General features: G+C 49.8%; 1 protein-coding gene across 1 annotated transcript in view; it reads left to right on the top strand.

Annotated features, from left to right (window-relative positions):
- Positions 1–4,062: 4,062 nt before the first annotated feature.
- Positions 4,063–25,775, top strand: part of ZSWIM5 (zinc finger SWIM-type containing 5) — a 159,097-nt gene continuing 137,384 nt past the window's right edge. Inside the window, exon 1 of the mRNA XM_075935847.2 lies at positions 4,063–4,576. Within this exon, the coding sequence (XP_075791962.2) occupies positions 4,063–4,576 (514 nt within the window). The remainder of the gene's footprint in view (positions 4,577–25,775) is intronic.

Below are 25,775 nucleotides of genomic sequence, written 5' to 3'. Positions count from 1 at the left end.
TGTTGACTATCTGATAAGCATTTGCTTATCGAATTGTCAAGTAGTCGACTAGTCCTTAACATCCCTAAGTGAAACATGAATCTTTTAATGCTTTGAGCATCATTCCCAGGTGACCAATCATATATTATTTTATTGTGGCATATAAACCCACTAACCATAAATACCTCCACTCTGGGACATATTTTGTGCTACGCTGCCTAACCTCCACGCCTGCTTTCTGGCTAGCTAGCTATTCAGTGAACGTCACTAACAGCACCGGAAAGGCCTGGCCCATCTCATCTCACAATCACTGCAGAATGGCGGCTGTAAACAAGGATCAGCAGTGTCTGATACACCCGTTGTCACAGAATCCGACTGCAAACTCCTCTCGGGGGTATGCCCGCGAACACGGCAACCCAGCAGAGTTGTGTTGTCTAGCAGGGCTATCACCATACTCAACCCCTGTAGAGAACCTGTCAACAGTTGTCTATGCTCAAAGCGCAGTAGAAATGTTAACTGTCACTCAATACCCTGTGTGAGGTTGGGAGGCATTGCTTATGTTTTACTGATGGACAAAACGAAGACATAACGATGGGAAGTGACTTTCACTCGCCTGAAGCTCCAGGAGATAGCAAGTTAGTGGTGAAGCTGGGAGTAGCTTAGGGTATGTCTACACTGCCACCCTAGTTTGAACTAGGGTGGCAGTGTAGACATACCCTTAGAGCTTTGGAAATGGCTTCTTTTTTTTAGACCCTCTTCCTCTCTTTTCTACAGTGTGATGGGGCAGCTGTCCCGCACTGGCCTACCAAAGGTTAAATCCAGCCCTGGGAGAGGCAAATAGAAGCCAATTAGGGCCCAGCTGGGACACTATAAATTGGGGCCCGGGCGAGGAGAAGAGGAAATTCTTGCTCCAGCTGTGGGGGAAGAAGGACCTGGCTGCTGCGAGCTTGAGAGGTGCCTGTGACAGAGCAGGGCTGGGGCAAGGCAGGCAGAGCTAGGGAGCTCTAGCCAAGCAAACACCCAGGCTGCGGCCTTGCTTACATTACAGGGCCTGAGGGTCCTGGTCTCCAAGGAGCTGCCAAGGCAGGAGAAGGCAGCAGGTCCCCACCCCCTTGCCAATGAGGAGTGGCCATTTCAGGCTGCAGTTTGCCCCTAAGGCAGGGCTAGATGATGACAGGCAGTGGGTCATTCAGACAAGTGGGTACAGGGGTTTGGGGGTTCCCTGGGAGTGAGGACCCCAGAGTGCAGGGGCAGTACCACGGAGCAGTACCGTGAGGGAAGGGACATGAGGCCTCAACCAGAGCAGCAGACAGGTAACTGAGGGCGAGGCCCCGGCCAGCAGAACGTGCCTCGAGGCTGAAGAGCGCATTCCTGAGGAGACCAGCAGGAGGCGCCGTGACAATTTATATTTAGCAAAAGGCTTGAATGAGGGAACAAGTGAGATTTTGCTAGTGGCTTTTGCTGGTGTCAGGAAGCCCCGAAGAAAAGGCGCTGGGTTTGTGGAGCTCCGCAGACTCTTTCTGCGCTCGGTGGCTGCGTCTACACTGGCATGATTTTGCGCAAATACTTTTAACTGAAAAATGTTTCCATTAAAAGTATTTGCGCAAGAGAGCGTCTATACTGGCATGTGCCTTTGCGCAAAAGATTTGCGCAAAAGCATCCGTGCCAGTGTAGACGCTCTCTTGCGCAAGAAAGCTCCAATGGCCATTTTAGCCATCGGGCTTTCTTGCACAAGAAATTGATGTTACCTGTCTACACTGCTCCTTCTTGCGCAACAAAAACCCTCTTGCGCAATGCCATTACGCCAATTACTTTTCAGGAAGAGCGGCATTGCGCAAGAGGGTTTTTGTTGCGTAAGAAGGGGCAGTGTACATAAGAACGGCCATACTGGGTCAGACCAAAGGTCCATCTAGCCCAGTAGCCTGTCTGCTGATAGTGGCCAGCACCAGGTGCCCCAGAGGGGGTGGACCGAAGACAATGATCAAGTGATTTGTCTCCTGCCATCCCTCTCCAGCCTCTGACAAACAGAGGCCAGGGACACCAATTCTATCCCCTGGCTAATAGCCTTTTATGGACCTAACCTCCATGAAATTATCTAGCTTCTCTTTACACTCTATTATAGTCCTAGCCTGCACAGCCTCCTCTGGCAAGGAGTTCCACAGGTTGATTGCACGCTGTGTGAAGAAGAACTTTCTTTTATTAGTTTTAAACCTGCTACCCATTAATTTCATTTGGTGTCCTCTAGTTCTTCTATTATGGGAATTAATAAATAACTTTTCTTTATCGGCCCTCTCCACACCACTCATGATTTTATAGACCTCTATCATATCCCCCCTCAGTCTCCTCTTTTCTAAACTGAAAAGTCCCAGTCTCTTTAACTTCTCCTCATATGGGACCCGTTCCAAACCCCTAATCATTTTCGTTGCCCTTTTCTGAACCCTTTCCAAGGCCAAAATCTCTTTTTTGAGGTGAGGAGACCACATCTGTACACAGTATTCAAGATGTGGGCGTACCATAGTTTTTATACAGGGGCAGTAAGATATTCTGGGTCTTATTTTCTATCCCTTTCCTAATAATTCCTAGCATCCTATTTGCCTTTTTGACGGCCGCTGCACACGGTGTGGAAGTTTTCAGAGAACTGTCCACGATAACTCCAAGATCTCTTTCCAGATTTGTCATAGGCAGATTAGCCCCCATGATACTGTACGTATAGTTGGGGTTATTTTTCCCGATGTGTATTACTTTACTCTTTTCGCCCTGCACCTAGATGTGTCCAGGGATTTAACAGTGATTTCATTTCACCTGGTGCCACCGCAGACTGCCTTAGCCCTGGGGGTCTCATGCCCCACTCCCCTGCCTCCTCTCCCCTTTCAGGCCCTCCTTCCCCAACCCAGCCCCCCTCTCACTCCGGGGGGTCTTGCTTGCCCCCCGATACTCCCAGGGTCCCCGCCGCCTTCTCCCCCCTTCAGATCTGCTCTCCACACCCTGTTGTGCCCCACAGGATCTCCCCCACCTGGGCTCCCTTCCCCACCCCAGTCTCCCCTCAGAATCTTCCCCTGCTTGCCCCCCAGAATTTCCCCTCACCTGGGCCTCTTGTCTCCCCTCAGGATCTCCCCCACCCGGGCCCCTTTCCCCGCCCCTAGTCTCCCCCAGGATCTCCCCCACCCGGGCCCCTTCCCCCCCCTAGTCTCCCCCAGGATCTCCCCCACCCGGGTCCCCCCCTGCCCCTAGTCTCGCCCTCAGGATCCCCCCACCCAGACCCCTTCCCCGCCCCTAGTCTCCCCCAGGATCTCCCCCACCCGGACCCCTTCCCCCCCCTAGTCTCCCCACAGGATCTCCCCCACCCGGACCCCTTCCCTGCCCCTAGTCTCCCCCCAGGATCTCCCCCACCCGGACCCCTTCCCTGCCCCTAGTCTCCCCTCAGGATCCCCCCACCCGGACCCCTTCCCCGCCCCTAGTCTCCCCTCAGGATCCCCCCCACTTTCCCCCCAGAATTCCCCCCACCTGTCCCCTTCCCCCCACCCGCCCCTTGTCTTCAGGACCCCCCCCCTGCCCCCCCCAGAATTTCCCCCACCCGCCTTGTCTCCCCTCAGGATCCCCCCCACCCCCCCCCCCTTCCCCCCCCGCCCCTTGTCTCCCCTCAGGATCTTCCCCCCCCCTTCCCCACCCCCCCCCCCCTCAGGATCCCCCCACCCCCCCCCAGAACCCCCCCCTGCCCCTTGTCTCCCCTCAGGATCCCCCCCTTCCCCCCCCCCCAGAATCTCCCCCACCCGGACCCCTTGTCTCCCCTCAGGATCCCCCCCCCACCTGCCCCCCCCGAATTCCCCCCCCGCCCCTTGTCTCCCCCCAGGATCTCCCCCCCCGGACCCCCTCCCCCCAGGATCTCCCCCACCCGGGCCCCTTCCCCGCCCCTTGTCTCCCCTCAGGATCTCCCCCCCCCCGCCTACCCCCCAGGATCTCCCCCACCCGGGCCCCTTCCCCGCCCCAGTCTCCCCCCAGGATCCCCCCCCCCCCCGCGGTCCCGGCCCCGCCCCGCCAGTCTCCGCCCCCGCCCGCCCTCGGCCGGCTCAGTCGCTCGCAGCCATGGCGGAGGGAGGCGAGGGCGACGGGCTGCTCCGGCCGCCGCTGCCCGCCGGGGCGCCGGGCCCCAAGCGCCTGTGCTCGCGGGCCGGGCCGGCGGCGCTGGCGGGGCTCGGGGCGGCGCCGGGGGCCCGGCTGGGGGCCGGCGGGGCGGGCGGCGGGGGCCCGGCGCTGGCGGGGCGGCGCGGGCCGGGGGCCGCGGGGGCGGCGCGGCTGCTGCAGCCCGAGTCGCTGCTGGACGCGGCGGCCAAGCGGGTGGCGGCGGGCTGGGCCTTCGAGCGGGTGGAGGGCCGCTTCCAGCGCATCCCCGAGCCCGTGCAGCGCCGCATCGTCTACTGGAGCTTCCCCCGCAGCGAGCGCCAGATCTGCATGTACTCCAGCTTCCAGCCCGGCCCCGGCCCGGCCCCCGCCGACGACAGCCCCGCGCCCGCGCCGCCCGCGCCCGCCGACGGGCTGCCCTTCCGCCGCGGCGCCCGCCTGCTCGACACCGGCGCCGTGGACAACGTGCTGCAAGTGGGTGAGTGGCCCGCGCCCCGGCCGCCCTGCGCGCCTCCCCGGTGCCCTGCGGCGCCCCCAGCGCTTCCCCCGCCGCCCCCGGTGCCCTGCGGCGCCCCCAGCGCTTCCCCTCGCCCCCAGCGCTTCCCCCGCCGCCCCCGGTGCCCTGCGGCGCCCCCAGCGCTTCCCCCTCCTCCCCCGGTGCCCTTCCTCGCCCCCAGCGCTTCCCCCTCTTCCCCGGTCCCCTACGGCGCCCCCAGCGCTTCCCCCGCCGCCCCCGGCCCCCTCCTCCCCCCACGGCCGCCCCCGCCCCCAGCGCTCTCCCCCCTCCTCCCCCGGTGCCCTGCGGCGCCCCCAGCGCTTCCCCCTCCTCCCCGGTGCCCTGCGGCGCCCCCAGCGCTTCCCCCTCCCCCTCCTCCCCCGGTGCCCTGCGGCGCCCCCAGCGCTTCCCCCTCCTCCCCCGGTGCCCTGCGGCGCCCCCAGCGCTTCCCCCTCCTCCCCCGGTGCCCTGCGGCGCCCCCAGCGCTTCCCCCTCCTCCCCCGGTGCCCTACGGCGCCCCCAGCGCTTCCCCTCGCCCCCAGCGCTTCCCCTCGCCCCCCCCCTCCTCCCCCCGGTCCCCTTCCTCGCCCCCAGCGCTTCCCCTCGCCCCCAGCGCCCTCCCCCTCCTCCCCCGGTCCCCTTCCTCGCCCCCAGCGCTTCCCCCGCCGCCCCCGGTCCCCTTCCTCGCCCCCAGCGCTTCCCCTCGCCCCCAGCACTTCCCCCTCCTTCCCCGGTCCCCTACGTCGCCCCCAGCGCTTCCCCCTCCTTCCCCGTTCCCCCTCCTCCTTCCCCGGTCTCCTTCCTCGCCCCCAGCCCTTCCTCCTCCTTCCCCGGTCCCCTACGTCGCCCCCAGCGCTTCCCCCTCGCCCCCAGCGCTTCCCCCTCCCCCCAGCGCTTCCCCCTCCTTCCCCGGTCCCCTCCCCCGCCCCCAGCCCCTCCCCCTCACCCCCAGCCCCTCCTCCTCCTTACCCGGTCCCCTTCCTCGCCCCCAGCGCTTGCCCCTCGCCCCCAGCCCCTCCTCCTCCCCTGGTCCCCTTCCTCGCCCCCACCACTTCCTCCTCCTTCCCTGGTCCCCTTCCTCGCCCCCAGCGCTTCCTCCTCACCCCCAGCCCCTCCTCCTCCTTCCCTGGTCCCCTTCCTCGCCCCCAGCCCCTCCTCCTCCTTCCCCAGTCCCCTTCCTTCCCCTCGCCCCCAGCCCCTCCTCCTCCTCCTCCTTCCCTAGTCCCCTTCCTTCCTTCCCCCCAGCCCCTCCTCCTCCTTCCCCTAGTCCCCTTCCTTCCCCTCCCACCCCCAGCCTTCCTCCTCCTTCCCTAGTCCCCTTCCTTCCTTCCCCTCCACCTTCCCCTCGCCCCAGCCCCTTCTCCTATTCCCCTTCCTCTTCCCTTCGCCTTCCCCTCGCCCCCAGCCCCTCCTCCTTCCCTAGTCCCCATCCCCTCGCCCCCAGCCCCTCCTCCTCCTTCCCTATTCCCCTTCCTTCTCCTTCGCCTTCCCCTCGCCCCAGCCACTTCTCCTATTCCCCTTCCTCTTCCCTTTGCCTTCCCCTCGCCCTTCCTCCTCCTTCCCTAGTCCCCTTCCTCGCCCCTTCGCCTTCCCCTCGTCCCCCAGCCCTTCCCCTCCTTCCCTATTCCTCTTCCTCGCCCCTTCTCCTTCCCCCTCCTTCCTCTTCCTTTTGCCTTCTCCTTCCTCTCGCCCTCAGTCCTTCCTTCTCCTTCCCTATTCCCTTCGCCCCCAGCCCTTTCTTCCCCTTCCTCTCCCCTTTTCCTTCCTCTCGCCCCCGAGCCCTTCCTTTTTCCTTCCCTATTCCCTTCCTCTCCCTTTCTCCTTCCCCTTGCCCCCAGCCCTTCCTTTCCCTTCCCTGTTCCCCTTCCTCTCCCCTTCCCATTCTCCTTCCCTTTTTCCGCTTCCCTTCCCCTCTTCCTCCAGCCCTTCCTCCTCCCTTGACTTCATTCCTTCCCCTTCTCCCCCTTCCTTTTCTTTCCCTTCTTTTCCCCCTTCCTCCCCTTCGTTCCCTTCTCACTCCCCTTTTCCCAACCCTTCCTCCCCCCCTTTCCTTTCCTTCTTCCCCTTCATTCCTTCCCTTTTCTCCCTCTGTCTTCCCCTCCCCGTTTTCCTTCCCCTCCTTCTGCCCCCTGGGCTTTCCTCCAAACCTCCCCGCCTCCCTTTCTCTCCTCCTTTCCTTCTCCCCCAGCTCCTTCCCCTTCTCTGTGCTGTCTCCTAGCCCCCTCGCTGCACCTTCCTCTCTTCCCCCCTGCCGCCCCCATATTCCCCTCCTTCCCTTTGCCTCTTCCTTCCCTCCCCAGCCCGCCTGGCTTCCCTTTTCCTCTCCCCTCTCCACTTTCCTTCACCCCGTGCCCTTCTTCATTTTCCCAGGGCCCCTCCTTGCCTCTCCCCGCAGTCCCCTCTCCAGTCCCCCCTTCCATCTCTTCAGTCCCTTCCTCCACCTGCCCTTCCCCCGCTCTTCTTCCTCCTTCCCCCATTGCTGTTTGGTCCTCTCTTCCCCCCCCCCCCCACCGCCTTCCTTCTCCTCCCCACTAGTCTCTCTTCATTCCCCTCTCCTGCCCCCATCATTGTTGCAGGGGATGTGGCTTCCCTGAAGTTTTTCCGCAAATATTTCAGCCTTTTGTCTGGCAGATTTGTTGTGTGACGGTACAATCTTTCCCCCATTCCCCCTCCCTCCGCTGCCCTGGATCTTCCCTGTGGGCAGTAATCACATTGGATTTCTCCTGGCAAATGCCAACTCCCTCCCAGCCTGACTTTGAAATGGGGTGGGCTAATTGCTTTCCCATTTCCCTCTGCCTGGGACTGGGTGTATGCGCTTGTCAAAGGACTGGGCAGCCCAGACTGCAGCTGCCTGAATCTGGATTCAATCGATTCCTTTGAAAATGAGAAAACTGAGTGAATCCCAAACCAAATGCCTTTCCCAGGCAGCACCTCCCTTGAAATATGTGCCCCTCCACCCCTCCCAGCTGTGCTTCCTAGGGCTGGACTGACAATAAGAGCTGCAGATGAAAAATGTGAACTCCTACACACAGCCCTTGTGAATGTGGGGGTGCTTCTGGTTGTGCTGAAACCAGGCCCGGATGGGTTTATAAATCCCCCGTGTTTCACTAAATACAATTCATCATTGGCCTTTGTTTTGTGTGCGTGCGTCTTTCACTTTTTCTTGAAAAAACGAGGGAAGATTTTCTCCCCGTCTTTCCCCTTCCAAGTCTTGCTAATCTCATTAAATCCATAAATACTGCGAATTGGATTTGTTCCATGGGTTGGGAGGCAGAAAATAAAATGAATTGTTTGACACTGACAAGTTGGGTGGACGATTAGGTGCGTGTAGTGTATTGTGTGTAGTGTGTGTGAGAGATTTGGAGCGTTTATTGAAGAGGGTTTTTTTTGCTATCACTGACAAACGGAATATGGAAAATGTGCCATTGTTTTGGATTCTATTAGTAGAAGGTTTTTTTTTTTAAATTTAGGGGGGCTGGAAGGGGACTTGTAGTGAATGGAAAATGTATTTTCACCATCAGAAATCTGCTTGTACACATGTATGTACTTAGAGAAGCAAATTGCAGCATTAAATAAATGGTTTCTGGTTATTATTGAAAGTGGTTGGAATGAGCGTTCCCATTAAAACAATATTGTGCTACAATTTGGTTTGCTAATGTGAAATGTAAATTCATCCTGGAATCGAGAAGGAAGTTTGGGTTGTGTTTTTTTTAGGAATGATTAATTCTGCCAAGGTTATTTTTGAACATTATATTTTCTGAATTGAAAGTGGGTTGTATAAATAATTACATTGTGGACAGTCTATATAGAAAAGAACTTTATTAACATGTTTCTGTGTTTTGACATAGAAAATTCTTACTTTACTAAGCCATTTAATAAAAAATAACAGTCTTTTTAAGATTATTTTTTATTTATACCCTTTTTGTCAATCTATATTTTCTACAGGGTGGTTTGAGATGTCTAGTTTGCTTAAAATAATTTGAAACTGCAAGGCAAACATTTTTTTTTATAGGGAGGGAAGTGGTTCAGAAAGATTTTAAAATTAGAAAAATGACTTAGTATGGGAAATGTTTTATTAAACTGCCTATTAAAGTATGGATCAAAGCAACAGCAGATGTGGGAATAGGTGACTTAGTTCATCAGCAGATGAGGGTTTGAAAATGAGATTGATTTTGTGTGATTTTTTTTAAGGACTTTTTCACTCATACAAGTATGGAAGGAAGGTAGGTATGGTAAGTTACTATTGTAAATGATTACTGTGAACTTTAGGTGTGTGCGCGTGAGGTATGTGAAAGATAAAATAGTATGATTTCTAAGTGGTGGCACTAAAAAAGATATTTGAATTTTGCCAAAGTTCCCTGTCCTCATTAAATTTCTCCTGGTCTGTTGTGCCAATGGTTGAAGCCTATAAGAAGGTAGGATACTTGTGTGTCTACCATTCATATTTCTTGATAAGATGAGATTAGAGATCCCAACCACTAGTTTCTGAATGCTAAAATTTTGTATCAGATTCTATGTTTTGGAAATATCTGCTGCATAACTTGGGAATGAGTTAATAAAAAAAGAATATTACTGCCGGACAGGCGCAAGAAGTTCCTTTTGTTTTTGTAGAAGCCGGCGTGCCATGCACAGAGAGGGTAACTTCTTTTCCAATAGTCATGTGGAGATGGGGCGGGATTTAACAATTTCCCCCCCCCTTTTTTTTTTGGTCTAAAAGTTTGCAAATTGTAGATCAAATGATAACAGGCTTGCACTGTGATGGCATGAAAGACTGTTAGTTTAGAGGGGATGGAATAGTTCCATGGTAACATTCCGTTACCGAGTTGAGCCAAAAGAAGATTTAAATAAAACAAAATGCTTTGAAAGGCTGCATGTGTTTCATAGAGATAATAGGCATAGAAAACAATAACAACAAAACCCAAACACCCCCCCCTCCAAAAAACAAAACAATGTTTTCTGCTAACTTTATCCGTTCTGATAATGTCCTTTGTGGTAGCCCGACTAACAAAGATGTAATGGCTTGCGAGTCCCACGAGGTTTTTACATTAAGATAGGAATAATGATGCCAGCTTGTATGGGAACCGTTATATTTCAACAGTCTTGGCTTTCTTGAGTCTTACCAGTATTAAATCAGAATTATTGTTTGCCTCAAATGATCTCTTTCATGGACAGCTATAAATCACATGGTTAGTCATAAAAAACAGATGTTTACATGGTTGAATTTTTGACCTGCCTACTCAGGCCTGCAAAAATAGCATGAATGTGCAATTCCATTTTTTTGTGACTGAAAAGTGGTTTTGAAATGAGAGAAGTACACACAAACCAAAAAAGCTCTCCCATTTGAAAATTGCGGACAATGTAAATGTGGAGAAGGTTGTAATAATTTGGACAAGTGGCTTTGGTCTGCGACCCTTTTGTGCCTGCATATCTGTCAGGTTTGGATGACGTGTACGCCACATTATGAATTAATAATTCCTTCATGCTTAGTAAAACTTAAACGAGGCTTAAACCATGATCTCACTGGAGTCATTACATTGATTTTCTTTTGTAAAGAAAGATCTTGGAATTGGAACACAAGCATCTTTGTCTTCCTAAAAACTGCTCAATTATGTGCACAGATCCCCTCTTTGTGTGTGTGTTTTGTTGTTGTTTTTTAAGACAAATAGACAAAAGCATGCAGGAAAGGAATGCAGAAATGCAGGGCTTAATATAAAGCACTGCATGCTGGGACAGCTAAAAGACACAAACCCTTTAACGGCGGAAGTTAATTTTTAACAAGTGCATTCACATAAATATTTATGAATAAAACTTTGATACCCTTTTATATTTGTGGGGGAAAAAAAGACCTTCAGTAGAGTTGAGAGCAGACTATTCTCCATTATAACAATTCCATGTTCCTACTTTGCATTTTCTAATTTAATATAATATAGTTTGGCCTTGAGTTAACTGGTTGGCTTATGATTATGCAAGTATCTGCGGCAATTTTAGGTCTTTTTTATTGCTTTTATGATTGTAGCAAGGAAAGGTACATTTTATAATATTCTATAACTATGAAAACTTGTGTACAGAATATTTCTTCTGCAGACTAGGAACACTTAGAGATAAGCCTGTGTACAATCGGGTAGTGGTATGCAATCCAACCATTGGTACATAAACAGAATTTACTTTTGCTGTTAGGAACAATGGAGCATGGCTTAAAAGGGCACTGAATTTGTAAACATACAGACTGAGCAAGTTTTTAGATCTGTTTATAATGTTGAACGCCCATCTGGTATTTCACAGTTCAGAAACTTGTAACTTTCAGCTGGTGATGTCCGGTTCTATTCTGTACACGTAAGCTGCCATATAAAGACTTTGGGGATTTTCTACCTTGGTAGTAGAACTTCAGAGTTACAAATTGACTGGTCAGCTGCACGCCTCATTTGGAACTGGGACTATGCGAGCAGGTGGCAGCAGAGACCAAACCATAAAAAAATAAAAAGGAAGTACAGTACTGTGTTAAATGTAAATCACTTACAGGAAAAAAAAGGATAGTTTTTTTTTTTTAAAGATAAGGCACTATTTCTGAGCTCATTTCATTCAAATTAAGACTGTTAAAAGCAGCATTTTTCTTCTACAGAATTAGCTATTACATAGTCAGCTACAGTAAGTCTGTACCTAGCTGTGAACTTGTGACAGAACCCCCACAACGTTTAGTTCAGAGTTCCGAACAGCCTTTATTCTTGAGGTGTTGGTAACTCTTGTACTGTGCTTGGACAAGGTCTCATATGGTCAGCACGTGTCAGCTGTGGTCTGTCATGCTTGTTCTACAGTGGGAATTTGACGGTACAATTCCATTGCTCTGGAAACCACTTCAGTTCTTTTTTATTTTAGCTTTTTGCGGGGGTCATCGGATGTTTGGTTTAGTTGAAGAGGGAGGATTGTGATAACAGTTCCAAAGCCTTTTTGCAGATGAAATTAATACTAAAACACCCACATTTTTAACTTCACTGAAACCAGTTTAAAATTTCTTCAAGATTCAAGAGGAAAGTAAGCATTTGGATCCTGCTGCACGAAATGTTTGAATCAAGTCTAAAGTTTATGTATAATCATTTTTTTTTAAATGTAAACTTCACAGATGTACTGTTGTTCAAAGGTTTAAATATTCCGTGTAGGGTCACTTTACCAGGTTCATTTTATGCCTAAATATGATCAAGTACTTGTTTTGTGCATTCGGCAGCCTCTTCCTGGCATCAGGTTTGGCTTTGGGAATTGCTTGGGTCTGATAGAAAACAGGTTTAAAAACAGATTTAAAATTAACAGCATTTCTTAAAAGAAACTCCCCTTGTTTCTCTGATCTCCTGGGACTAACATGGCCACAGCAACTCTGCAAGCAGAGTTTCTTAAGGAATTTTCTCAGCTCAAAATCATAGGTATTGTTTTGGGATGGGGAAATCTTTATTTTTAGTTAGAATAGTTGTCACAAAGTGCTCCTAATTTATTAATTGAACAATTTTTTATATTTTTACAGAAGGGTTAGTTTGTCCTAATCACATGATCCTGAAGTAATCAATTTGGTCCACTTTTACGTGGTACGAGGGAAGTGGGGGCTGCCATGATGGAAACCATTACACATTTTTAAAATGTGTCCTGCCGTTTCCATGTGTAACAATTTGTTCTGAACATTTAAAATGAAATAAGGTTTATTAACCATTAAACTATATTTATTACAGGACCATGCAGATTAGATATTTCTCCAGCGGGTTTTTGCGCATATTACATAACGTTGTATCTTGTGATGATAAAAACAGAGGGAATGTGATTGTTGATACTAAAAAGAAGGCAAGGTCATCTTTGAAAACTGGAATTTTACTTAGCGTATATACTCGATCATAAGCCTAATTTTTTTGGTAAAAAATGACGCAGTAAAGAGCGGGTGTCACCTTACAAATGGGTCATTGTGTTTTCCTTTTTTTTTTTTTTTTAATTAACTTGGAAGGGTCGGCAAATTTCAGTGCCCAGCCCAGCAGGGCAAACCTGGTGCATCGGGACATTTTATGTATGTGGAGTGTCTATAGGCATGGAGCCCCTCATCTCCTGTTCGCCTTTCTGGGTCAACGGGAGTGGTAAGAAGTGGCAGCCAGCACATCCCTTGGCCCATGCTGCTTCCCGCATCTCCCATTGGCTGGGAATGGCGAACAGCAGCCAATGGGAGCTGAGAGGCTCCGTGCCTGCATGCACTCCAGGTAAACAAAATACCATGACGTGCTAGCGGTGACCTGGTACTGTAAGTTTGCAAACTGCTGATATAGAGTTGGCTTATGAATGCATCATGGTGATTTTTACAGGGTTTTTTTTAAGCTGGTGTGTGTGGGGGGGAGGGTCAGCTTATGCTAGCGTATATACTGGTGTATTTCTCAAGTAGCTTTGCTGCTGGTTTTTGAGTCCTTTTCAGATCTCTGACCAGGCTTTCTGAAGCAGGGTGAGCTTTTGGCTTATTGTTAATTACTGTTGGAAGGGTGGAACTAGTAGGAAGAGGTTAGGAAGATTGCAAAATAATTTACACGTTTGGCCTTGATTTTGGATTTAGAGTTTGATAGAGAACTGAATTACATAGAACAGGTTCTAGTTCTGTAATCTAGAGAATGAGAGTTCTGGTTTGAGTAGCCAATAAAGCTTTTGTGTGTGAGCTTGGGTCATGTATTTTATTCATGTTTAGAACAAGCAAGAGACTTTTCCATTTGCAAATTGCAGTTTGCTCACAATCAATGTTCCTTGTAAGCTGAGCGCTTGGGCGGCCACCCAGGAGAGATTTAGGTGCTGCCCAGCTGTTTAGTAGAGCACCCACCACTGTCCAGAGCTGGCAGCATGTGTTTCTAATGGCAGTGCACATCTGCAGTTGTCTTGGTGCACATCACAAAATTTATTCTGCACATGGGTGGAAAAAATTAGAGGGAACACTAGTTACAATAGACTTTTAGTTTGGTCACATAAGAGATCATTTAGGAAATATTTAACTATTCTAGAATTCCAGCCAAAGAAGATATGTAATTTCTGGAGCTTTGTAGGAGGCAATGCATTTCACTATTATTTAAGATTTCGATGAGAGAAATGTTAGTTATCACCTTTAACCCAAGTTAGACTTTTATGAAAACGTTAAAAAATAAAGTCAAGTCTAATATTTTCAAAAGTGGCCTAAGTTTGTAAGGTAGCATTGTACTTTTAATAAGGCAACTTTGTGCTCTGAAGTAGCTCTTCAGAGAAAATGAGAGTCTCATTTTCTCTGGAGAATCTAGGGGAGATCTTTTACATATGGAAATAAAAGCTGTATTGAGTTCATGTGTCCTTAAGACCCGTAAGCCTAAATCTGTAATTCTGGAGGGAAATGTGAAGACAGGAGAAAGGCAGGCAGTAGGTTTGTTGAGCTTGTTTGTTTAATGCATTTCTTGTGTCTTAGATTAAATTCGGTCCTCATCCCACTAGCAGACAGTCTGTCACATTGGGGCCTTAATTATATTCTCACTTTAGTTAGAAGCAAGAAAGAAAACGACTTGCATAGTTAATATGTTGTGTTCTGCTTAATTTTTGGATTTTGCTTTTAGGTGTCATTTACAGCTCCGTGTTTAGCTGGGATGCAATTTCCCCCTCCTCTGCCCACTTCATGTTCGATTAGAATAGCTGCGGTTGTGAAGGAGGTGGATAGTGAGTTAAGCAGGAACAGTACTTTGTGTGTTTCTTTTTTTAACTAGCCTCGTCACAAGGTAGCCATGGTTAGAAATGATAATCAAGGGACAAAGATTTTTATTGTAGTGCAGCGGTAAGCACTGTACTGAAAGGGTGGTTTTCCTCTGGAGTCCTTTGGGAAGTTGCTGCTCTTTTCCCTTTGGGTCTAGGGTTCAGATTTCTGTGCGCCTGACTCCTTTCTGAGTAATGGAGTTTCTGTAGAATATATTTTTTTCTCGTTGGCTTCATACGGCATTTGATCCTTCACCATGGAATGTAAGGGAATTGTTTCCATTGACTTTGAATTGGAGCAGGCTCAAACCTGTATGCCTGTAGCATTCAGAGAGATGCGTCACTGTTTCCTCCGGAGTGACTGGGCTTGGAAGCTGTTCCTGACGCCTACCGGCCACAAAACTGAGTCCGGTAGGAAGATTCTCTTCTTAGGTATGGGGATCATCCATGAGATCTGTTGGGAACTTGCTGAAATTCCTACCAGAGAGCGATCTATGGACCCTGCTTGGAGGCTTATCTTGTGTCGGCCTCTAGGTACTAAAGCAGGGGCGGGCAATAATTTTTGGCCGGGGGGCTGCTTCAGAAATTTCTGGCGACACCAGAAGGGGTGGGGCCTCAAATGGGGGTCAGGACACTTCTGGGCTTCCCCACCCATAGACCATGATTGGTCTGGGGTGGGGGAGCCCCTTTGCCCTCCCCTTCCCACTGAGCACCCATGCCCCTAGCAGTGGGAGGAGACTTCCTGTGCTCTCCCTCCATCAGGGCCTGGGGGGCGAGGGGAGCGCGCAAAGTTTCCTCCGCCCTACCCCTGCCCTTTGAAGAGCACACGGCACTTCTGAGTGCTGCATGCCGCTGGCAGGGCGGAGGAAACTTTGTGCGCTTCCCCCCACCCCCAGATCCTAATTGGTCTGGGGGCAAGGGCAGCGACAGGGCCTCTGTGGGCTGGATCAACCCGCTTGGCGGGCTGAATCCGGCCCGCGGAGGCCCTTTTGACCACCCCTGTACTAGAGGATACATTTGAAGCTCAGACCTCTTCCGTTTCCATACTGTTCCCCCACACTACTGAAATGAACGTATCTTCTGTTGCCCCTGCTGGGAGTCCCCCTGGTCTGTGTGGTGGAGGCCTAGTGGTTTTCCTTGATCTAGCGACCTGGTTTTTGCATTGGGAGAGACGCTCCATGTGTGTGTCCTGCCCTCCTCCTTCCTTTCTCGTCAGGATGGTTCTCTATGGAAAACCGGCATCTGCCTCGGCTGTTACCTACTTTCTTCAGACATCAGCATCCACTTCCCATCAGGTTTACAGCTGCCTCCTGCAGTGTTTTGAATAGGAAAGCAAGCAGTCTGGCCCATTGCACTGTGCTGATGTTCGGGAAAAACGATGGGCAGGCGCAGAGGCATTCAAACTGCCTGTCTGCAGATTCAGAAAACCAGTACAGAATTGGCTCTCGTGTCCAGGCTTGAATTCAAACAGCCCGTAGGGGGTCCTGATCCTGTGACTTGTCGCATGCACATAAAACATTTTAGGAGCAGGGCCATAATCGCCTTTAAAAAACCCACACATAGCTTCTGCAGGAATGGATGCCTTAGCGCTCCATCCCACTCTGTCGACTGGGACAAAAAGAAGGAAGGATTTTTTTCTCAAGTCCTGCTAATGCTCAGAGAGCTTTTTATTTTTAAACCCCAAAGTTTAAATCTAAATCCTTCCTAAATAATCAGGATGTTAAAATGCGTTTGTTTAAGCCCAGACCCATTGGTTACTCGTGTACACGGTTACGCTGTCACATCCCTAATAAATAACATTTGTCCGACTTCTGCTGGTTTATTAACTAATTAATTTACCCGTGTCTGACACTGTCAGATTTGGTGCCTCTGTTGTGTACTGATGCTTCGTTTTACGATTATTCATCTTTGTCTTGTGTTGTAAGCTTAGGAGTGAAAACTGGATTTTGGTTGGCTCTTATGAAAGTGGCTGAATCGATTTACCGCTTTCATACAATCTTGAGCTATTGCTTGCAGCTTTAAACTCTTGTAACTTCTACACACGGGTGCACGCTGCATTTTGTTGCTCTTCGTGAATCGTTGTGAAAAAGGAGGATTTGAGAAGGAGCAACTGAACATGAAATCCTGGGATACTAGTCCACTTTTAAATGGCACCTCCTCTGCTTGATTGAAATGGGACGTATTCCCTTATGCCAGGGATGGCGAGCCTTTTTTGGGTCAGGGGCCGCTCACCCACAGACACATCAGTTGGGACCGCGCACAAGTGAGAATTAGTGCACGGGGGGGCCCAGGCTAATAGATTTTGAAGCACCAGCATGGGATTGTCAGTGCTGGGGGAGGAGCCCTAAGCCTTGAGGGCTGGATCCAGGCAAGCCGGGGGCCGCATCCAGCCCCCGAGCCTAGGTTCCCCATCCCTGCCTTATGCAGTCAAGATTCAAAGACTTCTGAACCTTCACCAGTACACGATTACCTGGCTAATCACCATTCAGAACAATCCAGCTTCGTGCTCTTGTTGACACGTATTTCTTTTGCATCTCTCCTTCAACGCACGGTGCTCAGTGCAATTAGGTATTCACTGTTTAAGGTCTTACTCATTTACTCATGCTCAGTTGTTGTTCATTTTATCTGGGCATCCCACGTGGGTAGCCCCAAAATGGAGATGGGTCACTCTTAAATGCTCATAACGCTGTGGGATTTATATAGTTTCTTCTTACGACTGGCACGTTGTGTGCACAACAGACTGCGGGTACATTTCATTTAAAGCTTACGTGTTGATGATTGGTGAGAGCATCTCTCCTTATTTGCATTTCTAAGGTGACAATCACTCTTGTAGCCCCATGCCATTATGTGATTTTGACAATCCCATCTCCTGACAAAGTTGCTTCAAATGGAATTGCATCGTACAAAACAATAGTCTGTAAATGAAACTCGCTTTAACAATTCCAGCTATTTAAATACAGGAGCTAGGAAAAGTATTTGTACGTTAAAAAAGAACACACAAGACTTCTTCCTCTACTGGCTATTTTTCCCTTTGGCAAGGCAATTTTATTGATATCTCTAACAATTAATTGATCCTATAGGTTTTAAAATCTCTCTGAAGATTGGAACTGGTTGCACCTCTCTCGTCCGGCACCCTTGGGATCTGACCAGTGCCAAACCAGAGAATTTGCCAGACCAGTGGAGATCAGTATTGTTTAGTAGTATTACCAACACTTCCATTGCTTCCTGGGCCCTTAGGACAGGTCTGCGCTAGACCCGGAAGATTGGCATAAGGTACACAACTCCGTGCCAAGCTTGGCGCTGTTTCTACAGGGGAAGGTCAATGAGAACAAACACACCTGTTGGCTTCCCTTATTACTCGTGAATCGAGGTGTATCTACGCTGACTGGGGCCCCCCTCAGCGTTTGATTTAGTGGGTCCTTACTAGACCCGCTAAATCGAACGCCAGAAGATCAATCATCAGCACGGTAAGTAGAGATGTGGCCTTAGAAGACATTTGGGGGTTAATGAGCTAAATTACAGCACAGAACACTGAGCCAGAACTGGTGGCTGTAAACAAACTTGATGGGATTGTGGGAAACTTGGCCACACCCATGGTAAGTAGACATCCAGCTAAAAATCCTGCCGGACCATGGATGTTGTCGGACTAGAGAGGTTCAACCGATACTTTTTTATTGTTGTCTTCTTTGTCCCTTTTTTCAAAAGAGTAGTGATGGTTGTTTCTAATGTACTAAATTCTGTTGGCCGGCTCTTTCCTTGCATTTCTCAATGCACACTCAAAATCAAAGCTAGATAAATTGTCTGAATTTGTACCTTTGCTGCAATTCTTTTTCCTCATTGAAGTCTGAGCAACTGTTTTAATCCACACGCAGCCAATAATATCCACAGATGGGTTTCCTGCGATTAAAGGGAGAAATAATGCCCCATTGTATTGACTGAAGGGAGCCAGGGACAATGGGACTAGGAGCTGGGATTTGCAGGAGTGTGGGATGGCTGAGGAGAGGAATAATTTACTCATTTCCCTTATTATGCCTTGATTCTTGCTTGGTTAAGTAGGTAGGCAGTGGAATCGGGTGTCACTGTGCGTGAGCTGAATGGTAGCTTGTACACTTCTGTTCAGTTCTTAATTTCTCTCTCCATTTTTACAAGAAATGCCCTTTGTCATTGTGCGGAAAACTGCTCTGCCAACGAGTTTTGCAATTGAATGTTTCCCAGAATTGCTGCTCCAGGCTTCACGCAAGCGGGAAACTGCAGAGGCCCAAACGTTTTATTTTATTTAGCCTTGTTGAAATATTTATAGCCCTCCCAACAGTACGCACAGAAATTGCTTGTTCAACATTTCCTGTGTGTTTTTCAATGTATCTGAGTAACGTCCACACGCAAAGCAATGGGAGGAAAAAAATCTCTGTCGTACTGTTGTACCATTCTGCTTGTGTGCTGTCGCTTTCAGCTCTTGTGGGGGTCAATCCAATAAAACGAGAGGTGACCTTTTCCTTGCGAATAATAGGTTAAACCATTTTTAAAGGAAGTGTTGGAGTCAGCAGAGCTGCCCAAGGAGTGGTTGATAGGCTGTGAAACTGTTCCGCGGACTTTGGTTTCGGAGACAATATCCGTTTAAATTAATCTTTGTCAGATACGTGCCACTGCAGACCATTCAAATTCCATTCGCTTTCTGATCTCATAACAAAAAAGCACCTTCCACTGGTTCTTTTATCGTAAAATTAACCTTTGTGTGTGTGTCCTGGTAACTGTGGGGGCATTAAATCTTGTTGAAAAGGCTCTGCTATCGGAGGATTCCATTTCTTTTAACGAGGCAGACTTTTTCTCAGCGCATTTTTAAAAAAAAAAAAAAGTGCTTAAGATGGCTTAAAAAGAATGCAAACAGATGGACAGATTTGGTGGTGGTTGTTGGCAACCATCTAAGTCGCCATTTTGAGGAGTGCCGATTCAGGGGTACAGACATGGTGGGTAGGGAACAGAACTACCCTAGGTGTGTTTTTCTCCCCCTGGTGGCTGTCGCCACAGTTAATTAGAAAGAATTGAGGTGTTTAGAGCTTCTAGGGAAGTATTGTGTTGAGTTCAGTAGACCTTCGACGGCTCCTTGGTTATCTCTTTTTGTCTCCTAACGCACCCACGTGTGTGGATGGCCTGCCTTGTTGCAGGTGGGTAGAATGGAAATACCTTGCATTTGATTTGCCATAACAGTCTTATTAACTTCCTTTAATTCTTCCTCTATCCTGACAAAGCAGGTCCAATAAAACTTGCCTTAGTGACCACCTCTGAAGAGCGATTACTGCTGTCTGCGACCAGCGACCATGTTTTCTTAATTCTCTTCAGAGCTGGGTGCCCAGCCAACAGCCTCTGCTCTGCCTTCAAAGCTGGGTGGCCGGAGAGCGATCGCTGCTGGCTGGGCGCCCAGCTGGAAGGGTGGCATGAGACAGGGCCGACAGCTACCGTGGATCCCGGGGGACGGTGTGTTTAGGAGGGGGCCAGCTCTGCAGGGCAAGGTCAGTCAGTCCTTAGCGCCACGCAGACCATGCCTCCCCCCAGCTCTGAGCTGCATGCAGCAGTGATTCAAAGTAGCTGTGCTGCTGCTCTCGGCTCCTTTGACTCTTTGGGCCCCCGGACACGGCCCCCTTTGCTCCTCCCCGTCTTAGCGGGCCTGGTGGCGTAACATGGCGTTGTCATCCTTACTTCTCCCTTGCTGCTGGTCGCAGCAGCCCCGCCTCCAGCTGCTGCTCGTTGAAGAGAGGCCACCGCTTACAAGCCGCCACATCTGCTCACCCCCACGAGTGGTTGCTCTTGGTGGGTTTGATTGAATTACTTCGTCCTTCAGGTGTACGTGGAGTCAGCTTTCCTCCTTTTTAGTTCTTTTTCCATCTTCAGCGTGTTCAGTGTTGAGCGGCTTTTGGTGGGTCTGTTCTGGGATTTGCAGGAGACCCACGGTGACCTACGTGGCTTTGATTACACGTCGTGTAATGGAACAGCACAGCATGGTTGGAAGAGCGTGGTCTCTTCTGGCATGAATTCCATTTCCCCCACTACTAGGTCTGTGTTCTTTATATGCGGCCTTGTCTGGTCCTGGATTGAATGCGGTTGTAGGTTTCAGGAACTGTCTGTAAATGCTCCAGGCAGGCTGACTGGCTCGAGATTCAGGGGTCTTCCTTTCAGTACGTCAGGACTAACCAACCCGCGGCCTGTTTGTTTGCAGCCCGCAGTGCGGTTTGGGCTCGTCTCCACTGGGCACATGCACCACGACGGTGAGGTGTGGGGACGTCAGCCCTGCTGGGAATCCAAGACGGGGCTCCCCGGGCACCTCTCGTGTCCGGCCTGACTTGCTCAGCTTCCCACCCCCCCGCAGGTTGCAGCGCTCTGGCTTGGAATCTGAGTAAAATCACTCCTGGCAGTGCACAACCTGAAGCTTCAAGCCAAACTCCCAAAACGCTGGGATACAATTTTCTTTTTAAGAAGAAGCATCAAACAGGGCAGCAAAGAAGAGACGCTGGTTGGAACGTGGGGTTTTCAGCCGGTTTGGGAGCTGGAATTTGCATATATATTTGCATGTCTATGCAACCACACTTAAGTTGCAGCCCTCGGCATGTGCTGCGAGTATCACTGTGGCCCCCGGGGCTTCCCAAGTTGAGTAGCCGTAGCGTGAGAACAGCGTCCTGCAAAATTCTCTTCACCCGAGGCAAGTAACTTTGTTCGCTGATCCAAGCAGCTCTGCCTAGGCCGTGGGGCCATTGTGTTTCGGTGAGGGAGCTTCCAGCATTGTTTTGGGGTGTTGTGCGATAGCTCTATCCCATGGTACTGAAGGCCATTTGGCTTGGCTGGGAACATGGTGTTATAAACATGGTGGTGTAGTGCAATGCGAGAACAGCCTTTTAATTATCCTTAGAAAGAGGGCTTGGTTTGAATGTCTCGGAGGGGACTCGGGAGGAACAGTGAGCAGTCCATCTCCCTACAGTTTGAGGGTGGTGTTACTTCTCTTCTCTACATCAGGGTCTCAGTCTCCCATGCGCAGCATGCAAACCAGCTGGATTGGAGGACTTGGCGAAGGATTCGAGTTCCATCCTCTTTTGTGCCTTCTGATTTGGATCAGTGGTTTGGGGATTTTTAATAGAAATATTTTAAAATAAATAGATTTTAACCACTGGGGGAGAGGAGCAGGCTGGCTGGTTAATTTCTGTTCCAGTCTTAGCATCTAACCAGCTTTTCATGCAGCGAGGAGATAAGAGAGGGGTGGAGTTTTGATGTAATCCGATCAAGCCGCAAGGCCTCTTTACATGGGGTAGCAACTTTTACAAATGGGAAAGGAGCCTTGATTGTGTCTGTTCTCGGGTGTCCTTCCTGCCAGTCTTACTAGTAGCTCAATATGATTTTTATATTGTGCTGCCTGTCCTTAGCAGGGGGCTTTAAGCTAGTGCATCTTGTGTTAAATTTCAGCATTTCCCATGGATTTGGGGGAAAAAATATCCTGTCTTCCACTGAATCTCTTCCTTGCAGATGTTTGTGGTGAAATCTCAGCTGTTTTAGAGAAGAGTACAATTAAGAATTTAATTTGGGATTTAAAATCAGCAAATATATATATATTTGCATCTAATTATACATCATAGCTGAAAGTTACTGTAAAATAACAGATGTAAGAATTTTAAAAAAGGTTAGGTAAGCATTTTAGGTTTTCCTTTGATTTTGTGCCCTGAGATTATTAAATTCTGCATGGGGAGTAGTGTTCTAGTTTTAATTTTTTGTTTCTGAGAAATATCTTTCCCTTCCTGAGTCAGTCATGAAGTCATCCCGAAGTTGAGCCATAAATCACTGGCCAATACTATTACCTATTTGAAGTTCTTGCCAAAATAGGTAGACTGGCCTGGAAATTAGAAACTCCTGCCTTAGATTCTTCTCTGAAATGTCATTACACTGAGTGGGAAGGTCGTTGAGGTCAGCTGTGATGGCTGAGGACCTGAATCATGAGAGGCTGAGGAAAATGCATCCAGGAGCAAGTTAATTGTCTCTGAAGTTACTTGTGCTAGAGATAACCTGAACATTGCTGCCCAATTTACGGTAAGGATGAGTGAGGGTTAGGGATGTAAAAATCCCATTTAATTGGTTAACCCAGGAGTTCTCAAACTTGTGAAACAGCGACCCACCTCCCCATTGCTGCAACCAGCCTCTCAGTTGCTCGTGACCCCCTCTAATTAGTTTGTGATCCCCCTCTAAGTTGCTCGCGACCCCCCAGGGGGTCGGGACCCACAGTTTGAGAAACGCTGGCTTAACCAGTTAACTGGGTAATCGATTGAAGGTGGTGTGTGTGGGTGGGGGCTGCTCCAGACGGGCTCCCTGTGGTGGGTGGGGAACTGCCCCTACCGATTCACTGGAACCGGTAAGGCCCACCCATTACGGTTAACCATCCACATCCCTAGTGAGGGTGGACTTGTGGTGGGAGGTTTTGTGGTGGTGGTGAATGAGATATGTTTGCTGCAGTTGGGAGCATTGTATGGGTGGAGTTATCGTGTGTGCTGTGCAGGGAGACATGTTGTGTTGTGGCAAGGGCGGCCATGCTGGGAGATGTTGCGAATGTTTGTGCGATTGGTGAACGAGGGCTGAGAGGCTGCGCCGGCTCCCCGCCCGCTCTCCCTACCTTCCCCGTGCTGCTGCCTCTGCCTTTTAAGCCGGCTTCGCCTGAGCATCGGCTCCCGCCGGCTCCCCATGCTGCTGCTTCTCTATCAGAGGCAGCATGGTGGGGCAGGTGGGTGAGGGCACTCCGCAGGAACTGGCACACGCAGGGACCTGGCTTAAAAGCCAGCTCCCTATGGGCACTGGTTCCCCCTCCCCTCTCTCTTGCTGCCTCTAATAGAGAGGCAGCAAGGGGGGGAGGTTGCGTGTAGTCGTTTAGATTAACCGGTAATGGGGGGGGCTGTGTCAAAAGCCTTACTACTAAAACCAAGATGTAGCTCATCTACTGCGTCATCCACTAGACCAGTAACCTTGGAAAAGAAAGGAGGTCAGTTGGGTTGGTCTGGTTTGTTCTTGACAAGTCTATGAAGGCCTTTCCTTGTATCCCTATTGATGCTCTAGGGCAGAGCTGGGGAACTTGGCGGCCTGTCAGGGTTCTGTGTGTGGCCCGGAAGGCGTTTTCTTTACCGCTGCCCACACACCGGTTGCCAGATTCCGCTGGTTTCCAGCCGTGTGGCTTTTTTCCTACCAGCGTTACTGAAGCGGCCCGTGCAGTGAGGTGCGAGCTGATTGCACCCCATGTTGACCGTGTGTTCCTTCCGCAGCCAATCACGGCGCGGCTACGGGTCAGTCGGCGTCCCCTGCCAGTTCTAGGGACGCACACGCAGTGGGTCTCTTCCTCCGTGAGACTTTTGGTTATGACAATCTTGAGGCCCACACGCTAGCCTGGGTTGCCCGTGGCTAGCCTAGGGGCCTACAAATGGATTAATAATTTCAGTGTCTTTCCAGGGATTGAAGGCGAGTTGACTGCTCTATAATTCCTTGAGTCTCTTCGTCGCCATTTTTAAAGAGAGGTGTTATGTTTGTCCTTCTCCGCACCTCCGGCACCTCAGCCAGCCTCCATGAACTCCTGAAGGCAAGAGCTAATGGTTCGGAGATTGCTTTACTACTTCCTTGGCTATCTGAGGACACATTTCCTCAGACCCTGCTGACCTGAACGCATCCAACTTCCCGAAATGTGTTTCCTTCCTTTAGCTTCTCTCTCTTCCCCCTTGTTGTTAACATTAATAGTGTTGAGAATTCCTTATTGAAGCAAAACACTCACCCTTGTCCTTGTCATCAATTAATTAGCGCTCCTTGCTGAGTAGAGGACCTGCACTTGCCCTCCTCTTTCCCTTGCTCCTAATGTATTGAAATACTCGCCTCATGGCCTTTTATCTCCCTTCTTAGGCCAAGCTCATTTTGTGCCTCGCCCGGTCTGATTTTGTCCCTACGTTGTGCTACTCTTTTGTATTCCTCCTGAGCAGTTTGGCCCGGTTTCCAATTTTTGTAGGATGCTTTTCTGATTTTGAGATCAGTAAAGAGCTCCTGAGGGTGCCAGATTGGCCTCTTACTGTGAGAGAAGGCTAGGGCTGCTTCTGGAATGTCTGATGGGAACTTTGCTGATGGTTGTGTGTTGCTGCATACTCCTAGGTGCAAAGGGTCATTGAAATTAGCGATGTAAAATTCTGTTTAATTGGGTAACTGGTTAAACGTTTAATAGGCAGCAGGTTTAAAACAAACAAAAGGAAGTTTTTCTTCCCTCAGCGCACTGTCAACCTGTGGAACTCCTTGCTAGAGGACGTGGTGAAGGCTAGGACTTTAACAGGGTTCAAAAAAGAGCTATATAAAGCATAGAGGGTAGGTCCATCAATGGCTATTGGCTAGGATGGTAGTAATGGTGTTTCTAGCCTCTGTTTCTCTGGAGGTGGGTGACGGGAGGGATCACGTGAGGATTACTTGTTATGTTCCCTCCCTCTGGGTCATCTGGTATTGGCCACTGTCTGCAGACAGGATACTGGGCTGGATGGACTGTTGGTCTGATCCAGTCTGGCCGTTCTTATGCAACTGATTAAAGGGACAAGTGAGGTGCGGCGTTTCCCTCCCCCACTGGGCTGGAAGCCCCCCTCCTGCCCCACCACAGGCAGCGTGTCCTCCAGCCTGGCCAGAGTAACCCTAGCCTGCGGCCCCTTGCCACGAGCAGGGGCTGCTCCGGCTTCCCCGTTAATTAACTGATTAAACCTTCACATCCCTCCTTGAGATTATTCCTTTGTCCCAATCCTGCAAAGGTTTCCCCACCTGCTTCATTTCGCTCGTGTGAGAAGTCCCTCTGAGCCCAAGGGTGCTACTCGCAAGACTCCAGCGAAGTACCCGAGTCAGTGATGACAGTATCTCATCCCTTCGTGTGCAAATTCTTCTGGCTTGCAATAAAACCTCCCTTTCCTGTGTCCCTCCTTGTTAAAATTGCAGAAGGGGGAGGTTGGCTTGGCAGATTCTCACGCATGGTGGCTGAATCCTTTGCTGTAAAGCAGATGCTGAAGGGCACGAGAAGTGAGGTAAGGGCACTCCTAAACCTTGGAAAACTTGTGGTGTGGTGTTTCTTTTTTCTTTTCTTTTTTTAATTAAGGCTCTTTACAGCCAGGCACATGCTGGCCATGGGGGAAGAGTTAAGATCCAGCATTCCCCGTGGAATGACTCGTGTTCCACTTATTCTTTTGCATGTGAGTAACAAATGCAAAATAAGCAACAGCTGAAAGAAGAGAAATCAAATAGAAATTCAGCTGGAGGTGGGAATGAATCGGTAGTGTGGAGAATTCAAATTCTGTTCTGGTGACAGGCCTGTTCCAAGGCAAACAGCAAATACAAACGCTGCGTCTTTCTTCCCCAAAGCGAGTGATGCCACTCAACATCTGTGAAGAGGCACATAAATAGAGGTTGGGTTTGCCCGGCACAGCTCGTTGGCACACGGAAA

This window comes from Pelodiscus sinensis, chromosome 9 (assembly GCF_052426305.1).
Source record: "Pelodiscus sinensis isolate ZL-2025 chromosome 9, ASM5242630v1, whole genome shotgun sequence".
In the NCBI taxonomy this organism is placed as follows: Eukaryota; Metazoa; Chordata; order Testudines; family Trionychidae; genus Pelodiscus; species Pelodiscus sinensis.
This window is presented reverse-complemented; position numbering and strand designations above follow the sequence as displayed.